Raw genomic sequence first — 17404 nt, forward strand, 5'->3', positions numbered from 1 at the left:
ATCCAATCAACCATCCATTCAACCATCCCTCAATCCAATCAACCATCCAACTAACTCTCAATGCAACCATCTATCCAGCCATCCAACCAACCATCCAATTATCCAACCATCCATGCATCCATCCACTTATCCAACCATCCATCCATCCAGCCAACCAACCAACCAACCAACCAACCAACCAACCAACCAACCAACCAACCAACCAACCAACCAACCAATCATCCAACCAACCATGCATTCAACCAACCATCCATCCTTCTATCCAACCATCTAACCAACCAACCATTTAACCAACCAACCATTCATCCATCCATCCATCCATCTATCCATCCAACCAGACACTGTGTTCTCTGAAAGCTTTTCAAAGTATGAGGTCGAAATGCTGCTTCTACAGCTGGATTAAATATTTACTAGACATTGTGATGCAGCTAAGCTAATTATTTCCCCAACCAACCAACCAACCAACCAACCAACCAACCAACCAACCAACCAACCAACCAACCAACCAACCAACCAACCAACCAAACATCCAAACAACTAACCACTCATCCAACCAACCAACCATCCACTCAACCATCTATCCAACCAACCATCCAACCAACCAACCACTCATCCAACCAACCTACCAACCAACCTACCAACCAACCAATCATCCAACCAACCCACAAACCAACCACAATCATTACTTTTTGCATTTTCAGTCAAAACAGCCAATAAGTAGCCAACAAGTTACACATCAATGTTTCAGGAGATGTATAGTGTAATAGAAGTCAATAAAAACAGAGTTTATTTCAGATAATTTTAAAGTATTTCTATTGGTCTAGCCATCAGGAAATTTTGGCACAGTGTATAGGAAAGTTTGTGTTCAAATTATGTGGTAAAGTAAGAATCGACTAAAATGGAGATACTTGTGTTTTATTGGAAGCAACGATATATACGGAGAGACAGGTGGGAACAATCAGAAGCTTGGAGAGTGGGATCACAATAGTGGAGTCTGTTTTTTTGCTCAGCAAGTTTAGAGTCGAGAGCAGATATACTGACAGTGTCAGGACTGACAAATACACAGCTGTTTTAATTACAGAATAAAAGTCCGTAATCCTCCCATCCATACTGAAGTTGTGTATTGAAAACACACACACACACACACACATTTCTGAGAAAGTGCAAGGCCACACACCTCTTTCTTTTCTTTGGAGATGAGGATTAATCCGTTGCTGTCAATGATGTAACAGTTCACTTCCTGATAAGATGAAAGAGAGAAAGAGAGAGAGAGAGAGAGAAAGAGAGAGAGAAAGAGAGACAGAGAGAGAGAGAGAGAGAGAGAGAAAGCATTCATCTCATGATTATAATCATTTCACAATTAGTTTTATAATTGCTACTTGGTAATCAGACACAATATACTACATAATGCTAATTATATGAAACTGCCCATATCCAGCTCTGGAAAAAATGAAGAAATCACTTCAGTTTCTGAATCAGTTTCTCTGATTTTGATATTTATAGGTTTATGTTTGAGTAAAATGAACATTGTTGTTTTATTCTATAAACTACAGACAACATTTCTCCCAAATTCCAAATAAAAATATTCTCATTTAGAGCATTTATTTACAGAAAATGAGAAATGACTGAAATAACAAAAAAAGATGCAGAGCTTTCAGACCTCAAATAATGCAAAGAAAACAAGTTCATATTCATAAAGTTTTAAGAGTAAAATTATTTAAGAGAATAATCAATATTTGGTGGAATAATACTGGTTTTTAATCACAGTTTTGGCATCATGTTCTCCTCCACCAGTCTTACACACTGCTTTTGGATAACTTTATGCTGCTTTATTCCTGGTGCAAAAATTCAAGCAGTTCAGTTTGGTGGTTTGATGGTTTGTGATCATCCATCTTCCTCTTGATTATATTCCAGAGGTTTTTAATTTAGTAAAATTAAAGAAACTCATCATTTTTGGACATCTGTCACTGTACCTAAGAGTATACAACAAAACATTATAATATAATCGCATATATAATCACATATAATCAAATGCATTGAATAAATGCATGTTTATAGAGTCTATTAGACAGAATGAATGGCATTGATAGAAAATGTTTCCCAAAATATAAATGTGTTCCAGAGGTCGAAGAAGAACCAATAAAACAGTACTCACTGTATTGCTGCAGCTCATTGGACACAGCCCCTCCACTCCGGCACACTGAGCACAGACACAGAGAACCACAGACACAGGCTTTAAATAGACTGCTGGCGGGGTGTAAGATAGCAATGAGCATCGTGGCATGCCTTTTTAAGTGACATCAGTGAGCTGAGTTTTAGAGTTTTAGAGTTTCCTGTAGTGAACTGCAGTGTTTTTCACAATTCTGGTGTAAACACAGAATGTTTTGGTTGTTATTTTCTCCTTTTCTTACCTAATTATCGTCTCCCTTTTTTGAGTTATTCATTGTTATGATTTGTTAAATAAATCAAACTTTTTGGACAATTAGGCTGTATGTGTGGTTGGGGAATTGTCACACCTTAGCCTGTAGTCTGTCTTGTGATTTTCCCTCTTTTGGTTCCATGTGCTTCTGTCCTTTATTTTTCTGTCTTGTGTTCCCAGTCATGTGCTCTTTAAGCACTTGTCCTTGCTTTGTTTTTATCCTGTCTCCGACCTTGCCCTGCATGTCTTATTTGTAACCCCATCCCCTCATTACTTCCCCAGGTGTTTCTTGTCTGTGCCTGTGTATAAATACCCAATTTGTTCCTTTCTTCACTGTCGTGCTTTTTTGAGTTTGACCCTCTGTCTCCACGTTAGTCACCGACCAATCATCATCAGTGTCCTCGCATGAGTTCATAGGTCATGTAGCCATGACAATCATGGCTACAGAAGCCCTTTGCGTGATGGTGGCAAAGGGAAAAGCAACTGTGGGCTCCTGGGTTCCTGGATGACCCAATGGACATTAGATGCTTTGTGTACTCCAGAGAGAATTGAGGTATAGTAAAGATGTAGCTACTTAGGTTTTTAGTGCGTCTGAACAGAATAGCTCATGGATGAAGTAGATTATTAGACGATTATTAGATTATTAGATGATTATTAGATTATTCTTCTGTTTCTCTGGTCCAGAGAAATGCAGGAGCCCCGCCTCTGATGGCGTCGCTCACGTCATGAATAAACTCAAATTGCATTTGCATTCAGCCTTTTATAAAAATCCTACAGCTCTGTACTCTTCTCTACTCAATACTGTACACTGTGTGACAGCAGTGATGCTACACTGGCATAAACGTTATTGCATTTCTGTGGTAGGCCTGTCTAATCAGATAACCCATCTCTCTGATTCAATCCCAGCACACTTGTTGAACAGCTATGAGTCAGACCGGCCTGTGAGTCAACAAGCATCAATGAACATTATTGTGATGACATAATTTTCCAGATGGGAAATAATGGTGTTAACTTACATCTGTATCGTTGGGCTGCGTCCAATTCGGCAGGAAGAGAGGAGATAAAGAGAGAGGAGAGAGAGAAGGAGAGAGAGAAAGACAAATGGGTTAGAAAACAAATTCACTGGATATATGTGCTAATATACAATAGCTATCCCCAGCTCACAAACCCACCAAAACACCCGGCTCTGCAATTACGCTGCAGCAGTTGTCAGGCAGTGCGTGTGTGGTTATATGTGTGTGTTTGAATGTGTGTGTGTGTTAGAGTTTGGATAATGAGTGTGTGCTGGTGTGTTCATGATGAATTATGCTATTAATTCGGTTTCGGCGCTGTCCTGCCAACGCAGAGCCACTTATGCAGCCGCCTGTTCTACCTTGGCAGCCCAGAGGAATGCAGCAGCTTGTGTTATCGATTTCGATTTAGGGACCTATCTTACACCCTGCGCAAGGTGTGTCGTGATGTTTATTGCTATGTTACACCCTGTGAACCGTTTATTTTAATGCCTTTTGTCTGCCTGGTTTAAACAGCAGCAGATCTTCTGAATATATCTACACTGATGGGCGTGGTGTTCTGGAAATGAGGTGTGTTCAGGTACATTTCTGGAGTTTTATCTTGTTTATCTTGGTAACAGAAAACACAGGAGCTCCACTGACTGAATACAACCTAGACAGATGCCGACAGTCAGACGTTCATCACTATCTCGGTAACACAGGCGCTCAATCCATGTACAACCCAGCTTGTTACACACACTGTTGTAATGAAAGGGGGAAAACTACACCTTGCACTGTACTAATGTACTAATTCTCTTATTAATTAATCATGGGTGTGTTTAATTTTGGGTGTATCGTGTCTCTTTAAGAGCTCATCATTCTCTTTAAGAGTAGATCAGGTGAGCTCTGTCTTTGGTGGATTGCTATTGTAACGGTGCAGCTACCTGGACGTGTTCAACAAACTCTTCTCAGCAGAGGAAACTGAGCTGCTGGTTGACGCTGTGAAGGAGCTCCAGCAGCTCATTTACGGGAACAGCAATGTTATTTTATTTACTATTCTGTTTATTGTTGATGTAAAAGTTGGGTTTGTGCTGCTGTGTGTTCATGTGTGTGTAATAAGTGGGGGTGTACGCTCGGCTCGGCACGGCGCCTGTGTTACCGAGATAGCGATGAACGTCTGACTGTTGGCGTCTGTCTAGGTTGTATTCAGTCAGTGGAGCTCCTGTGTTTTCTGTTACCAAGATAAACAAGATAAAACTCCAGAAATGTACCTGAACACACCTCATTTCCAGAACACCACACCCATCAGTGTAGATATATTCAGAAGCTCTGTTGGGGAGTGTTAGGGAGGGTTTGGGAGTGTGAGGAGTGTTGGAGAGTGTATGTGCCGCTGCACTCCATTCTGACCAAGCCTGCCTTACATAAGCCACCCCGTCTCTGACAGCTGCCAGCTTTATTTAAACCTGCTTTAAACCCAGAGGCCCAAATTAACCACTTCTACCCTCTACACTCCCTCCCTCTCACACACACACACACACATTTATAGGTTTATATTTTAGTAAAATGAACATTGTTGTTTTATTCTATAAACTACAGACAACATTTCTCCCAAATTCCAAATAGAAATATTCTCATTTAGAGCATTTATTTACAGAAAATGAGAAATGACTGAAATAACAAAAAAAAAAAAAGATGCAGAGCTTTCAGACCTCAAATAATGCAAATAAAACAAGTTCATATTCATAAAGTTCATAAATCAATATTTAGTGGAATAACCCTGGTTGATTTTTAATCAAAGTTTTTTTTCATGCATCTTGTCATCATGTTCTCCTCCACCAGTCTTACACACTGCTTTTGGATAACTTTATGCTGCTTTACTCCTGGTGCAAAAATTCAAGCAGTTTAGTTTGGTTTGATGGCTTATGATTATCTTGTAATCATCTTCCTCTGGATTACATTCCAAGAAACTCATAATTTTTGATTGCTCTCTCACAGTACCTCTTCACTACTTTACTTTAACTGATGCTCTCAAACACTTTATTAAGAGACAAGAAATTTGTGTAATTTACTCTTGATGAGTTCAGCACAGCTGTTAACTGAAAGCCTGAATTCCAGGAGACACTACTCTACTCTACTTTAGTATTAATATACAATGCAGAACATTTTTAAATAATGGAAAAACACTGAATTTAAGGTTTGTCTACTCTTGTTGTTGATACTAGCAGTTTTAATTCACTAAACACAGTGTCATGTGAGCAGTGTTCGGTGTTCGGTTCACGAAACCTCCTCTGGACCACATGGTGACCCTGGCATCACTGACATCAGTGTATTGAGACTGATGACATATGCTGCCCGCCAGAGCCAGCCATCAGTCAGCATCAGAGTCAGAATTCAACAACACAAAAGCACAAAACATCACTACAACAACGGCCTGTTCACTCACTATCTGTTCACTTTAATACACTGTGGACGTGTTTAGTGAGTGATTAGTGTAGACGTGTCCAAAATGATAAATTACACTTAAATCACAGAGATTTTGTGTTCGTTAAACATTTGACACAATTTAGTGGATGATTATGCACCATCAATCCACTTTATAACTTTCATCCACCTTAAAAGATCCACCTTAAAGATACATCATTACTCAGCCCTGCTCCATCATTCATTTACACTCAGTTTCTGACCACAGGACAGGTGTCCTACATTAGCATGTCTCTGTCTTGTTTTTTAACATTTTTGGTCCTCTTTTGGTCCTTGCTCCTGTCCCCTGTTCAGTCTCTGTTCCTGTCCCATGTCCAGTCTGCGTCTCTGTCTACTATTCAACCTCATGTCCAGTCCCAGTCCCTGTCCCCTGTCCAGTCTTTTGTCCAGTCTGCATTTCCTTTCCGGTTCCTGTCCCCTGTCCAGTCTCTGTTCTCGCCCCCTGTCTATTCTGCATTACTGCCCTGTCCAGTCTTTTGTACAATCCCCTGTCCATTCTCCTGTTCAGTCATTTGTCCAGTCCCCTGTCCAGTCTCTGTTTTAGTCCCCTGTCCAGTCTACATTCCTGTCCAGTCTTTTGTCCAGTCCCCTGTCCAGTCTCTGTTTCCATCCCCTGTCCAGTCTCCTGTCCAGTCTCTGTTCTTATCTCCTGTCCAGTCAACATTCCTGTACACTCCCTGTTCTCATCCCCTGTCCAGTCTACATTCTTGTCCAGTCTACTGACCAGTCTCTGTTTCAGTCCTCTGTCCAGTCTACATTCCCTTCCAGTCTCTGTTTTTGTCTACATTGTCCAGTCTACATTTTTGTGCAGTCTCTGTTCTCATCCCCTGTCCAGTCTTCATTCCTCTCCGGTCTCTGTTCTTATCCCCTGTCCAGTCTACTGTCCAGCCTTTTGTCCAGTCCCCTCTCCAGTCTCTGTTTCAGTCCCCTGTCCAGTCTCTTTTCTCATCCTCTGTCCAGTCCACATTCCCTTCCAGTGTCTGTTTTTGTCCCCTATCCAGTTTGCATTCCTATTCACTCTCCTGTCCAGTCTCTTTTTTCATCCCCTGTCCAGTCTGCTTTCCTGTCCAGATGTCTCTCAGGTTAAACTGTGCTATAGGTGAGGATGATGTTTCCGTGTACTTTAGTACTCAGACACTTACAATATGCAAATCAGCTAATTATTAATCCCGCCTCCCCTGGTGACGTCCAACCATCTTCGTCTCTCTACTGCTATCAGAGACACACTGCTCAGCTCTACACTGCATTGCTCAGCTCAGCTCTCCCTCCTGCCACACCCCTAAACCCATACATCACCCAATGCCCCTCCCAATCTACACCTCACATTTTTTTTTTTTAGCATTTTTAAATTTGAACTGAGGTGTAGTCAGCTAAAACCAGGGGGTTTAGTTACATTTAATACTGATAGATATATGATATTTTAGTCCTGATGTGTAACATATAACAATAACCGTGGCTATAATAAGTTATACATTGTTCTAAATATATATAACCATGTTTATAATGTCTTATAAATGTATTATAAGGTGTTATGCGTTTGTTTATAGAGTCTAATAGACATGACATTCATATGAAGTGTTATCGACAATACTGTATATACAGTAATATAATAAGTTGTTTCCAGCTGCACATATCAAGGACAGCAGAAATGACAAGATCAGGGTTTCTGAAGTGTGACTCGTGAAAATTGAGCTTAAACCATTTAAAACAAGCTGCTGTTTTCAGAAATTAAAAAAGAACACGATGTATGCCTCAACACTGCTTTAATTGAATTTATCCACCCAAAATGCGGCTCTGTCTGTCCCAAAGGACATTTTAAGGGTGAAAACTCAATATTCTCTTGTAATGGCTCTAAATTGCAGCTTTAAATCTCTGTGTGTGCCAGCTAGCTACTGCACAACAGTACAAAACTAAATACACAGAATTCTACTGCAGTTACCTGAGTCGCAATGGACCACAACCTCTTCTCCAACATCTCCAGAGACATCTGCACTCCAACAGCTAGAGGGAAAGAAAAAACAATAGAAAGAGACAGAAGAAAAAGAAAGAAGAAGCAGCATGAATACAACAGAAGACATTTAGGCTCATGGTAACTGTCAAAAGTTCTTTTTCAGATTTTCTACATTGTAAATGTAATATTGAATATTGTATTAAAGCTATAAAGTAACACATGTGGAATTGTTTATTAATCAAATATTGATGAGATTGATGCCACCAGTCAATTGGGGATTGCGCAGCTTAATCATGGGTGTGTTTTGGGCTTAGTGTGCCAGTCGTCATTCTCTTTAAGAGTAGATCAGGTGAGCTCTGACTTTGGCAGATTGCTATTTTAATGGTGCAGCTACCTGGACGTGTCCAACAAACTCTTCTCAGCAGAGGAAACTGCAATGGGAACAGCAATGTTATTTTATCCTTTATTCTGTTTATTGCTGAGTTAAAAGCTGGATTTGCATTTTGCAGTGCATTTATTGAGAATGTTGTCAGGGTTTTAATCAGCCAGTGGTGCACCTGTGTTTTCTGTTTCCAAGATAAACAAGAAAAACCCCAGAAATGTACCTGAACACACCTCATTTTCAGAACACCACGCCCATCAGTATAGATATATTCCTAAACTCTAAGATAGACTGTTGACAGTATATAACATAGCAATGATCATTGGGTGTACGAAAGTGAATATGTAGAAATCAATAGAAACTCTTCAAAATTACCTGAAATAAAGTCTTTTTCCATTGACTTCTATTGAAAGTTTACAAGGTTTTTTCTCTCTCTTGTAAAGTTGCTGTTTTAGAGATAAGTGTTTTTCATTGGACAGCGACGATATGCACTATGGTCTGAATAGTTTGGACTTTCAGATGTAAATTAAACAAATTAATTATTTAATTAAAAAATGCTCTAAAGCACCCTTTAGAAAAACAAACTTCAGCAACTTCAGACTGCATTGGTTGATTGCCTGCGTCTGTTTTAGATGATAAATTACATTATTTTGATCTTTTGCAAAATATTTACTTTAAATTAGCTTTCAGATTATGAGAGAAAATTAGCCGATTCATCTCAGTCTCATGAGCTCCACTGACTTGATTAGGTTGCACTAATTAAATCTTTGTTCTGTGATTAACTCTTCATAAATCGGATTACTTTTTAAATACAGTCTGGAATATAAACTCCAATAGCAGTCACTTTATAATTAATGCATATATTCAACATGTCTTTTAGGGTAAAATCTCTAAATTTCTAAAGTCTAGCATAACAAACTCCTGCAGAATAATAAAATATTTAAAATAATAAAAGTATCCTTGTTCTTGTTCTTAGTGAATTGCAGTGGGTTTCTCTGAGTTGTTTATGATGCTGCACATGATGAAACTCATCCTCTTCCTCTTCCTCGTTGTCTGCAGCAGCTAGTAAAACCAAATATTTAGAAAAAAAACAAGTCGATCAGGAAAATCACCGTGTCTACATCAACCCGTAAATTAGTACTCATGGCCCCGCCCACCTCGGCTTGGGACCGCCCACAGGCAGAGCAGAGCTGAAGCCAGGCGGTAACACCGTCTCGTCAGCATGCAGTTCATTCCTGTGTTATTTGTGCGAATAACACATCAGTGTTTATATACTTTACCCAGTAATTCAGAGCTAAGAAACAAATGGTTAGAATTAATCTATGGAGGAAAAACAACACCAGCCAAGTACAATTGAGATAGATAGGTGTTTAAAAACAGTTTAGAACAGTTCTGTTTACACTAGTTAAAAGTAAAAAACAAAAATTCTTTCTGGACCTGGACTACCCACCTCTGTGTGTAACTATAGGTTTAAATAGGATCTCCGGTGGATTTGGTGTTTTACAGAGACTCGACTGGATCAGTGGCTGAACTGCACTTAGCAGGGCACTATTACACATGTTTTAAAGTAACGTATAACATTGCAAAGACTGTTATTAGTGTAAAAATGTCTTTATTTTAAAATGTCTCTAACTGTTGTCCGTCTGCCTGCCTCCTGATGTCGCAGTGCTGTAAGCCAATCAGAGGTGATATGTTATGTGCATGTATGAATATTTATAAGCAAGAGCTGAAATCCTATCATTTCTCCACAGCTCACTCCTCCACCGGACTAAAGCGGTGTTATACTGGATCACCAGAGCACTTTTTACAATTTTTCACAAAAACCAGCTCACATGTCATTCATTCATACTAAAGAAACAACTAGACATTTTATAATGAATAAAAATGTATGAGGCTTCTTTGCAGACAGCTGTCAGAAGGCAGATTAAATGAAAGACATGTTTATTGCATAAGAAGAGAGAAACATGGTTTAAAGCTGTACTTCCACAAGGACCAGAAGTCACATCCAATCAGCTTCATTCAGCCGCTCTCCCAGCATGCATCAGCGCTCGGAGATCCGCCCACTCCAAAGCAGGCTAAACATAGACCCAAACTCACTGTAGGAGTCCTGGAGTCACAGCTAGGCACGGCGAGGAAGGAAGGACTGTAGGAAAAGGCCATATCTGGCAACCAGTGAGCACTAGTGTGCTTTTAAATAAAAAGAACAGAGTGCTCAGATGTTAGAACAGGTACGTCTGGAGCTATTCATAGCCCTGATTTACAGGTGAAAGCGTTAGCACTGCTGCTACACTCTTAGCTTTCAGCCTTTTCAGCATCCAGGCCGAACATGCTATAAGTAACGTATGACTCAGCAAACGTCTACAAGGATAATTAGAATTAGAAACACGCTTTACAGCCGTTTTATAGCGGCACACCAGGCTTTTATCTTCACGTTTAGCCACGTTTAGCTTATCTTCAGCAGTGCACACTCACACATTAGTGATGAACTGGTAATGAAGTGGTGGCCAGCCTGCTAAAGAGCCCAGGGGAGCCGTTGGAGAAGCTCAAGGGTAACTCAGCTCTATAGGCGTTAAATTAAATCTGCACCAAACAGCTTGATTTAGGATTTAGGGCGTGTCAGTGTGTCTTTGCTATCGTAACGATGGGAAAAGTACACCTTGCACAGTGTAGTTTTCTTAGCTAAATATGGGTGTGTTTTGGACGCAACGTGCCATTCTCTTTAAGAGCCAGGTGAGCTCTGACTTTTGTTGAGCCCAATCCAAACCCGGGTTTGGGCAGAAAATCTAAGCCAATAAGACAATAAGATAACAAAAAACACTTTGTCCCTGCATACTTGGTTAATGGATTTTTAAAAAGTACATTTCCGTACATTTTGGGATTTAGGGGATTTAGCTCCCTCTCTGGTGAGAATGGGTAATTGCACTGAGCATGCGGAAGAAGAATCATTTTAAACTGGGTGGGTGAGATGCGGTCTCCTTTCAGAGCGGATAAATCCGAATCCAGGCTATGTTCAGTCAGAGAGAGCGTTTCTTTGGTTTTACTTTGAGTGAATGATTTACTGAGTTCTGAGTTTCCTCTTCTGAAGTCCCCGTTGCTCCATCAGCTGCTCACGTTCAGTAAAACTGAGCCGGATCCTCTTTTAGAGGCTGTACGTGTGACGTCAGTACGTAGAGATGCGTGATGTGGCTAGAAAACATGGCTCTTTTCCCACGAAAAGTTTACAGTTTAGAAACTATAAAACTAATAATATGGACTACTACTTTAATGATAGTGAAATCCTTCTACTTAAATAAGCATCCCCACAATGCAGACACAGAAATTGATGTTTCTAAGAAGACAGTGCATTAAGAGAAACCCCTGAGAAGATCTATGACTCAGAAAGAGAACCCATGCTGCTCTGGGATTCAGTATCAAATTAAGAAATACAAGTTTATAAATGAATTTTCCAGAGGGACTCATCTCAAACACAAGAAGCATTCATTAGACACACTAGTCTATCAGTCTATCTGTTGATTTTCTGTAATGTTAATATCTGGAAGGCAATTCTCAAATCCTTTATTCATTAAACAACACAAAATAAAATTGATCTAACAGCAGATAATGTAAGCAGAAAAGAAAAGATGCCGGTTAGCTATTAACCATGCATTACATATATCTTAATATTTCATCTTTAGAAAGCTACGGCATAACTTTTTTCAGAATTTGCAGGTATTGGCCGAGCCAACTGAATTATTGCAAATTTGTCTTTAAAGGAACCGCCTTATATATACATACAGTAGTTGCCATTTAAATTGTAAATCACTGGATGTTTTAGTGTATTACACTATTCTGCATAGAGTAAACTCTAGAGAAGTTAGGTTAGGATAATAGCAGTTCCAGAAATATCCACTTCACCACTTCTGACACCAACAATTACACCACACTAAAAATCACTGAGATCATATTTGTCCCTGTTCTAAAGGTTGACCTGAATATTAACTGAAGCCTCTGCTTTTTATGTGCATGATTTTATGATTTTTTAAATGCATTTATGCATGAGATAAGTGCATGAATAAATAGGTGTGTGGGTCTCTCTAATAATTAATCGTGAGTGTATGTTTATATTCTCTTTTGTTAACCCCTTTCTAAACCCGCTGTTCATTTATCAGCTCATTCCTTTTGTCTGAATGGAGAATCAGGTGTCTGGAGGGGAAACATGGTCCAGATATTCTCCAGCAGAGGAGAATCACAGGCTGAAATCTGCAGATATAAATACTGCAGCCTGTTACTGAGAGTTTATTCACTAGAGCAGCTAAAACAGCATCCACTGACCCAGAGACGGCCGGCCGGCTGGCTGGAGGACGCGGTGACTTTGCAGAGCATTTCTACTGCCTCTCACTCTCTTTTTCTATCTCTCTCTCTTTCATTCTGTGTTTCAATCTTTCTTACTTGACCAGATCACATCCCACAGGAAGAACTTCACTCCACATTCCTGAAGAAGGATGAGGAAAACCCAAATACATCCAGATCTGGGCCAGAAGGTACTGAGCGGGAGGGACGGGGTGAGGGTCTCTGCAGAGCTTCTGCACTGTAAAAAATTATTTTTTTGACTTTGTACATTTAATTACGTTTATTTAAGAGTTTAGTATCTAAAAGAATAATCCAGTACAGTCTAGAAACTTAAGAATTTCACATAAAATGATATGCACTACTTGGTGTTTCTTTGTAATTGTTCGTCGTCAAATACATTTATAAATTTTAGTGTAAATGGCACTTTTTTTTTGTATTTTTTTCTTTTTGTGAGAAGCAAAACTGAAAACTGCGAGTAAAAGGTCTCTTACAGGATCCACGCATTTGCGCAGCGATGTTAGCTTCTTTTCCAAGTACATTTTTTCTATCAGAACGCAGCGGAGATTTTAACCGCATGTTCAGCAATTGAAATTACTCTAAATCTATACAATAAAACTATACAGTTTTTTAGTCCTGTACAAAATTGCAAAGCATTTGTAAGTTGCATCATCACAAGTTCCATCATTTACCAGTTTGCCAAGGACCCATGGAAGCAGCAAATTTGATTAAAAAAAAGAAAAAAAAAATGTGACAAATAAGGAATATTAAGTTATTTCTACAAAAACAGAAATATCTCTCTTGTCTTATCCTTCTCTCTTATCTTGTTAATTGTACTGTGCTATTTTGCATTACTTTATTGGGGCAAAACAATAAAACATTTTCGAGTAAAAACTTGTTGTAAAGTGTGTTACTTCAAATCTGTTTTTTTTTTTTGGAAATTATATGCCATGTATTAAAACCTATAGAAATTAAATCAAAATTACTACTACTACTATTAAACAAATAATACAAAAAATGAAGTAAAATCTGTTAAGATACACTGAGTAAAATCTGATTGAATGAACATGTTGCAAAGTAACATTTACAGAAAAAATTGTAGTTAAATACACTAAGAATTATGAGTAAATATGGCTAGAAGGAGAGGATGGAGTTTCAGGAGGAGAGGATGGAGCTTCAGGAGGTGAGGAAGAAGGTGATGGATGAGAAGATGGATCTTCTAGAGGTGAAGATGGAGGTGATGGAGGTGGTGGATGTAAGGATGGAGGTGATGGAGGAGAGGGTGGAGCTTCAGGAGGAGAGGACGGAGCTTCTACAGGAGAGGATGGAGCTTCAGGAGGTGAGGATGGAGCTTCAGGAGGTGAGGATGGAGCTTCTGGAGGGGAGGATGGAGGTGGTGGAGGAGAGGATGGAGCTTCAGGAGGAGAGGATGCAGGTGGTGGAGGAGAGGATGGAGCTTCAGGAGGAGAGGATGGAGCTTCAGGAGGTGAGGATGGAGCTTCTGGAGGGGAGGATGGAGGTGGTGGAGGAGAGGATGGAGCTCCAGGAGGAGAGGATGGAGGTGGTGGAGGAGAGGATGGAGCTTCAGGAGGAGAGGATGGAGGTGGTGGATGTGAGAATGGAGCTGGTGGAGGAGAGGATTGAGCTTCAGGAGGAGAGGATGGAGCTTCAGGAGGTGAGGATGGAGCTTCTGGAGGGGAGGATGGAGGTGGTGGAGGAGAGAATGGAGCTTCAGGAGGAGAGGATGGAGGTGGTGGAGGAGAGGATGGAGCTTCAGGAGGAGAGGATGGAGGTGGTGGATGTGAGAATGGAGCTGGTGGAGGAGAGGATGGAGCTTCAGGAGGAGAGGACGGAGCTTCTAGAGGAAAGGATGGAGCTTCAGGAGGAGAGGATGGAGTTCAGGAGGGGAGGATGGAGCTTCTGTAGGTGAGGATGGAGCTTCAGGAGGTGATGGTGGAGCCTCTAGATTTGAGGATGGAGCTTCTGGAGAAGAGGATGGAGCTGGTGGAGGAGAGGATGGAGCTTCTAGAGGAGAGGATGGAGCTGGTGGAGGAGAGGATGGAGCTTCTGGAGAAGAGGATGGAGCTTCTAGAGGAGAGGATGGAGCTTCTAGAGGAGAGGATGGAGCTTCTAGTGGAGAGGATGGAGCTTCAGGAGGAGAGGATGGAGATTCAGGAGGAGAGGATGGAGCTTCTAGAAGAGAGGATGCAGCTTCTGGAAAAGAGGATGGAGCTTGTGGAGGAGAGGATGGAGGAGATGGAGGAGAGGATGGAGTTCAGGAGGGGAGGATGGAGATGATGGAGGAGAGGATGGAGCTTCAGGTGGTGAAGGTGGAGCCTCTAGATTTGAGGGTGAAACTTCTGGAGAAGAGGATGGAGCTTCTAGAGGAGAGGATGAAACTTCTAGAGGTTAGGATGGAGATCCAGGAGGAGAGGATGGAGGTGGTGGAGGAGAGGATGGAGCTTCAAGAGGAGAGGATGGAGCTTCAGGAGGAGATGATGGAGGTGATGGAGGTGGTGGATGTAAGGATGGAGGTGATGGAGGAGAGGGTGGAGGTGATGGAGGAGAGGGTGGAGGTGATGAAGGTGATGGAGGAGAGGGTGGATGTGATGGAGGTGATGGAGGAGAGGATGGAGCTTCAGGAGGTGAGGATGGAGGTTGGGAAATTGAGGATGGAGGTGATGGAGGAGAGGATGGAGGTGATGGAGGAGAGGATGGAGGTGATGGAGGTGGGGGAGGGATCCTGGAGAGCGTTAGAGCGGTACAGCGAGGGAGATCAGCGCTACAGGATTCTTGTTTGTTTTACATGCATTATTCACTGAAGCCTGGCACAGTCGAACGGCTAAAACACACACACACACACACCACACACACACTTATTCACACACACACTTATTCACACACACACACACCTGCTGGGGACGTCGCCACAGGGCACGACTACCGCTCCACCCTACAATATGCTATTAACAGATGCTACCATCTTGGTGGACAGCGAGGCCGTGTTCTGCGGAGGATATGTTAATGCATAAGGTGTGAACTGTATAATAAATGATGAACAGTGCAGCCTGAGAGGAATATATTTTATATTTGGCATTAGAAATATGCCGTCAACTTTTTTTTCCCAGTAGGAACATTAAGAACATTTTACACCTTGTTAACAACGGTAACACCTTCACCTGCAGCCCATACACGGGTCAAGGTCTAAGGTCTGGTTTAAACAGCAGCAGATCTTCTGAATATATCTACACTGATGGGTGTGGTGTTCTGGAAATGAGGTGTGTTCAGGTACATTTCTGGAGTTTTATCTTGTTTATCTTGGTAACAGAAAACACAGGAGCTCCACTGACTGAATACAACCTAGACAGACGCCAACAGTCAGATATTCATCGCTATCTCGGTAACACAGGCGCCGTGCCGAGCCGAGCGTACACCCCCACTTATTACACACACATGAACACACAGCAGCACAAACCCAACTTTTACATCAACAATAAACAGAATAGTAAATAAAACTAGAAAAGGCAAAGTTCGTGAACGAACTTTAAGTTGGCTTGTCAAATAGTTACTAAGTTGTGTAGTGTGGTGTGGAGTGTGTGGGGTGTGGAGTGGGTTGTGGAGTGTGTTTGGTGTGGTGTGTTTGGAATGTGGGGTGGAGTGTGGTGTATGTGTGGTGGAGTGTGGGGTGAGTTGTGTGTATTAGGTGTGGAGTGTGTGTGTTGTGGAGTGTGTGTGGTGTGGGGTTTGTGTGGTGTGGAGTGTGTGTGGTGTGGGGTATGTGTGGTTTGAAGTGTGTGTGGTGTGGGGTATGTGTGGTTTGAAGTGTGTGTGGTGTGGGGTATGTGTGGTTTGAAGTGTGTGTGGTGTGGGGTTTGTGTGGTGTGGAGTGTGTGTGGTGTGGGGTATGTGTGGTTTGAAGTGTGTGTGGTGTGGGGTATGTGTGCTGTGGAGTGTGTGTGGTGTGGGGTGTGAAGTGTGTGTGGTATGTGTGTGGTGGAGTGTGTGTGGTGTGGGGTATGTGAGCTGTGGAGTGTGTGTGTGGTTTAAAGTGTGTGTGGTGTGGGGTATGAAGTGTGTGTGGGGTGGAGTGTGTGTGGTGTGGGCTATGTGAGCTGTGGAGTGTGTGTGGTTTAAAGTGTGTGTGGTGTGGGGTTTGTGTGGTGTGGAGTGTGTGTGGTGTGGGGTATGTGTGGTTTGAAGTGTGTGTGGTGTGGGGTATGTGTGGTTTGAAGTGTGTGTGGTGTGGGGTTTTGTGGTTTGAAGTGTGTGTGGTGTGGGGTTTGTGTGGTGTGGAGTGTGTGTGGTGTGGGGTATGTGTGGTTTGAAGTGTGTGTGGTGTGGGGTATGTGTGGTTTGAAGTGTGTGTGGTGTGGGGTATGTGTGGTTTGAAGTGTGTGTGGTGTGGGGTTTGTGTGGTTTGAAGTGTGTGTGGTGTGGGGTTTGTGTGGTGTGGAGTGTGTGTGGTGTGGGGTATGTGTGGTTTGAAGTGTGTGTGGTGTGGGGTATGTGTGGTTTGAAGTGTGTGTGGTGTGGGGTATGTGTGGTTTGAAGTGTGTGTGGTGTGGGGTTTGTGTGGTGTGGAGTGTGTGTGGTGTGGGGTATGTGTGGTTTGAAGTGTGTGTTGTGGGGTATGTGTGCTGTGGAGTGTGTGTGGTGTGGGGTGTGAAGTGTGTGTGGTATGTGTGGGGTGGAGTGTGTGTGGTGTGGGGTATGTGAGCTGTGGATTTTGTGTGTGGTTTAAAGTGTGTGTGGTGTGGGGTTTGTGTGGTGTGGGTTATGTGTGGTTTGAAGCGTGTGTGGTGTGGGGTATGTGTGATTTGAAGTGTGTGTGTGTGGTGTGGGGTATGTGTGGTTTG

General features: G+C 41.8%; 1 protein-coding gene across 1 annotated transcript in view; it reads right to left on the bottom strand.

Moving 5' to 3' along the window:
* Positions 1–17404, bottom strand: part of cacna2d4a (calcium channel, voltage-dependent, alpha 2/delta subunit 4a) — a 150282-nt gene that overhangs the window by 19982 nt on the left and 112896 nt on the right. The window contains exons 27-30 of the mRNA XM_049474986.1: positions 7829–7890; positions 3436–3450; positions 2156–2200; positions 1178–1240 (exon numbers count right to left, since the gene is read on the bottom strand). Of these exons, the coding sequence (XP_049330943.1) occupies positions 1178–1240; positions 2156–2200; positions 3436–3450; positions 7829–7890 (185 nt within the window). The remainder of the gene's footprint in view (positions 1–1177; positions 1241–2155; positions 2201–3435; positions 3451–7828; positions 7891–17404) is intronic.

The sequence above is a fragment of the Astyanax mexicanus genome, chromosome 2 (genome assembly GCF_023375975.1).
Source record: "Astyanax mexicanus isolate ESR-SI-001 chromosome 2, AstMex3_surface, whole genome shotgun sequence".
NCBI classification, from domain to species: Eukaryota; Metazoa; Chordata; class Actinopteri; order Characiformes; family Acestrorhamphidae; genus Astyanax; species Astyanax mexicanus.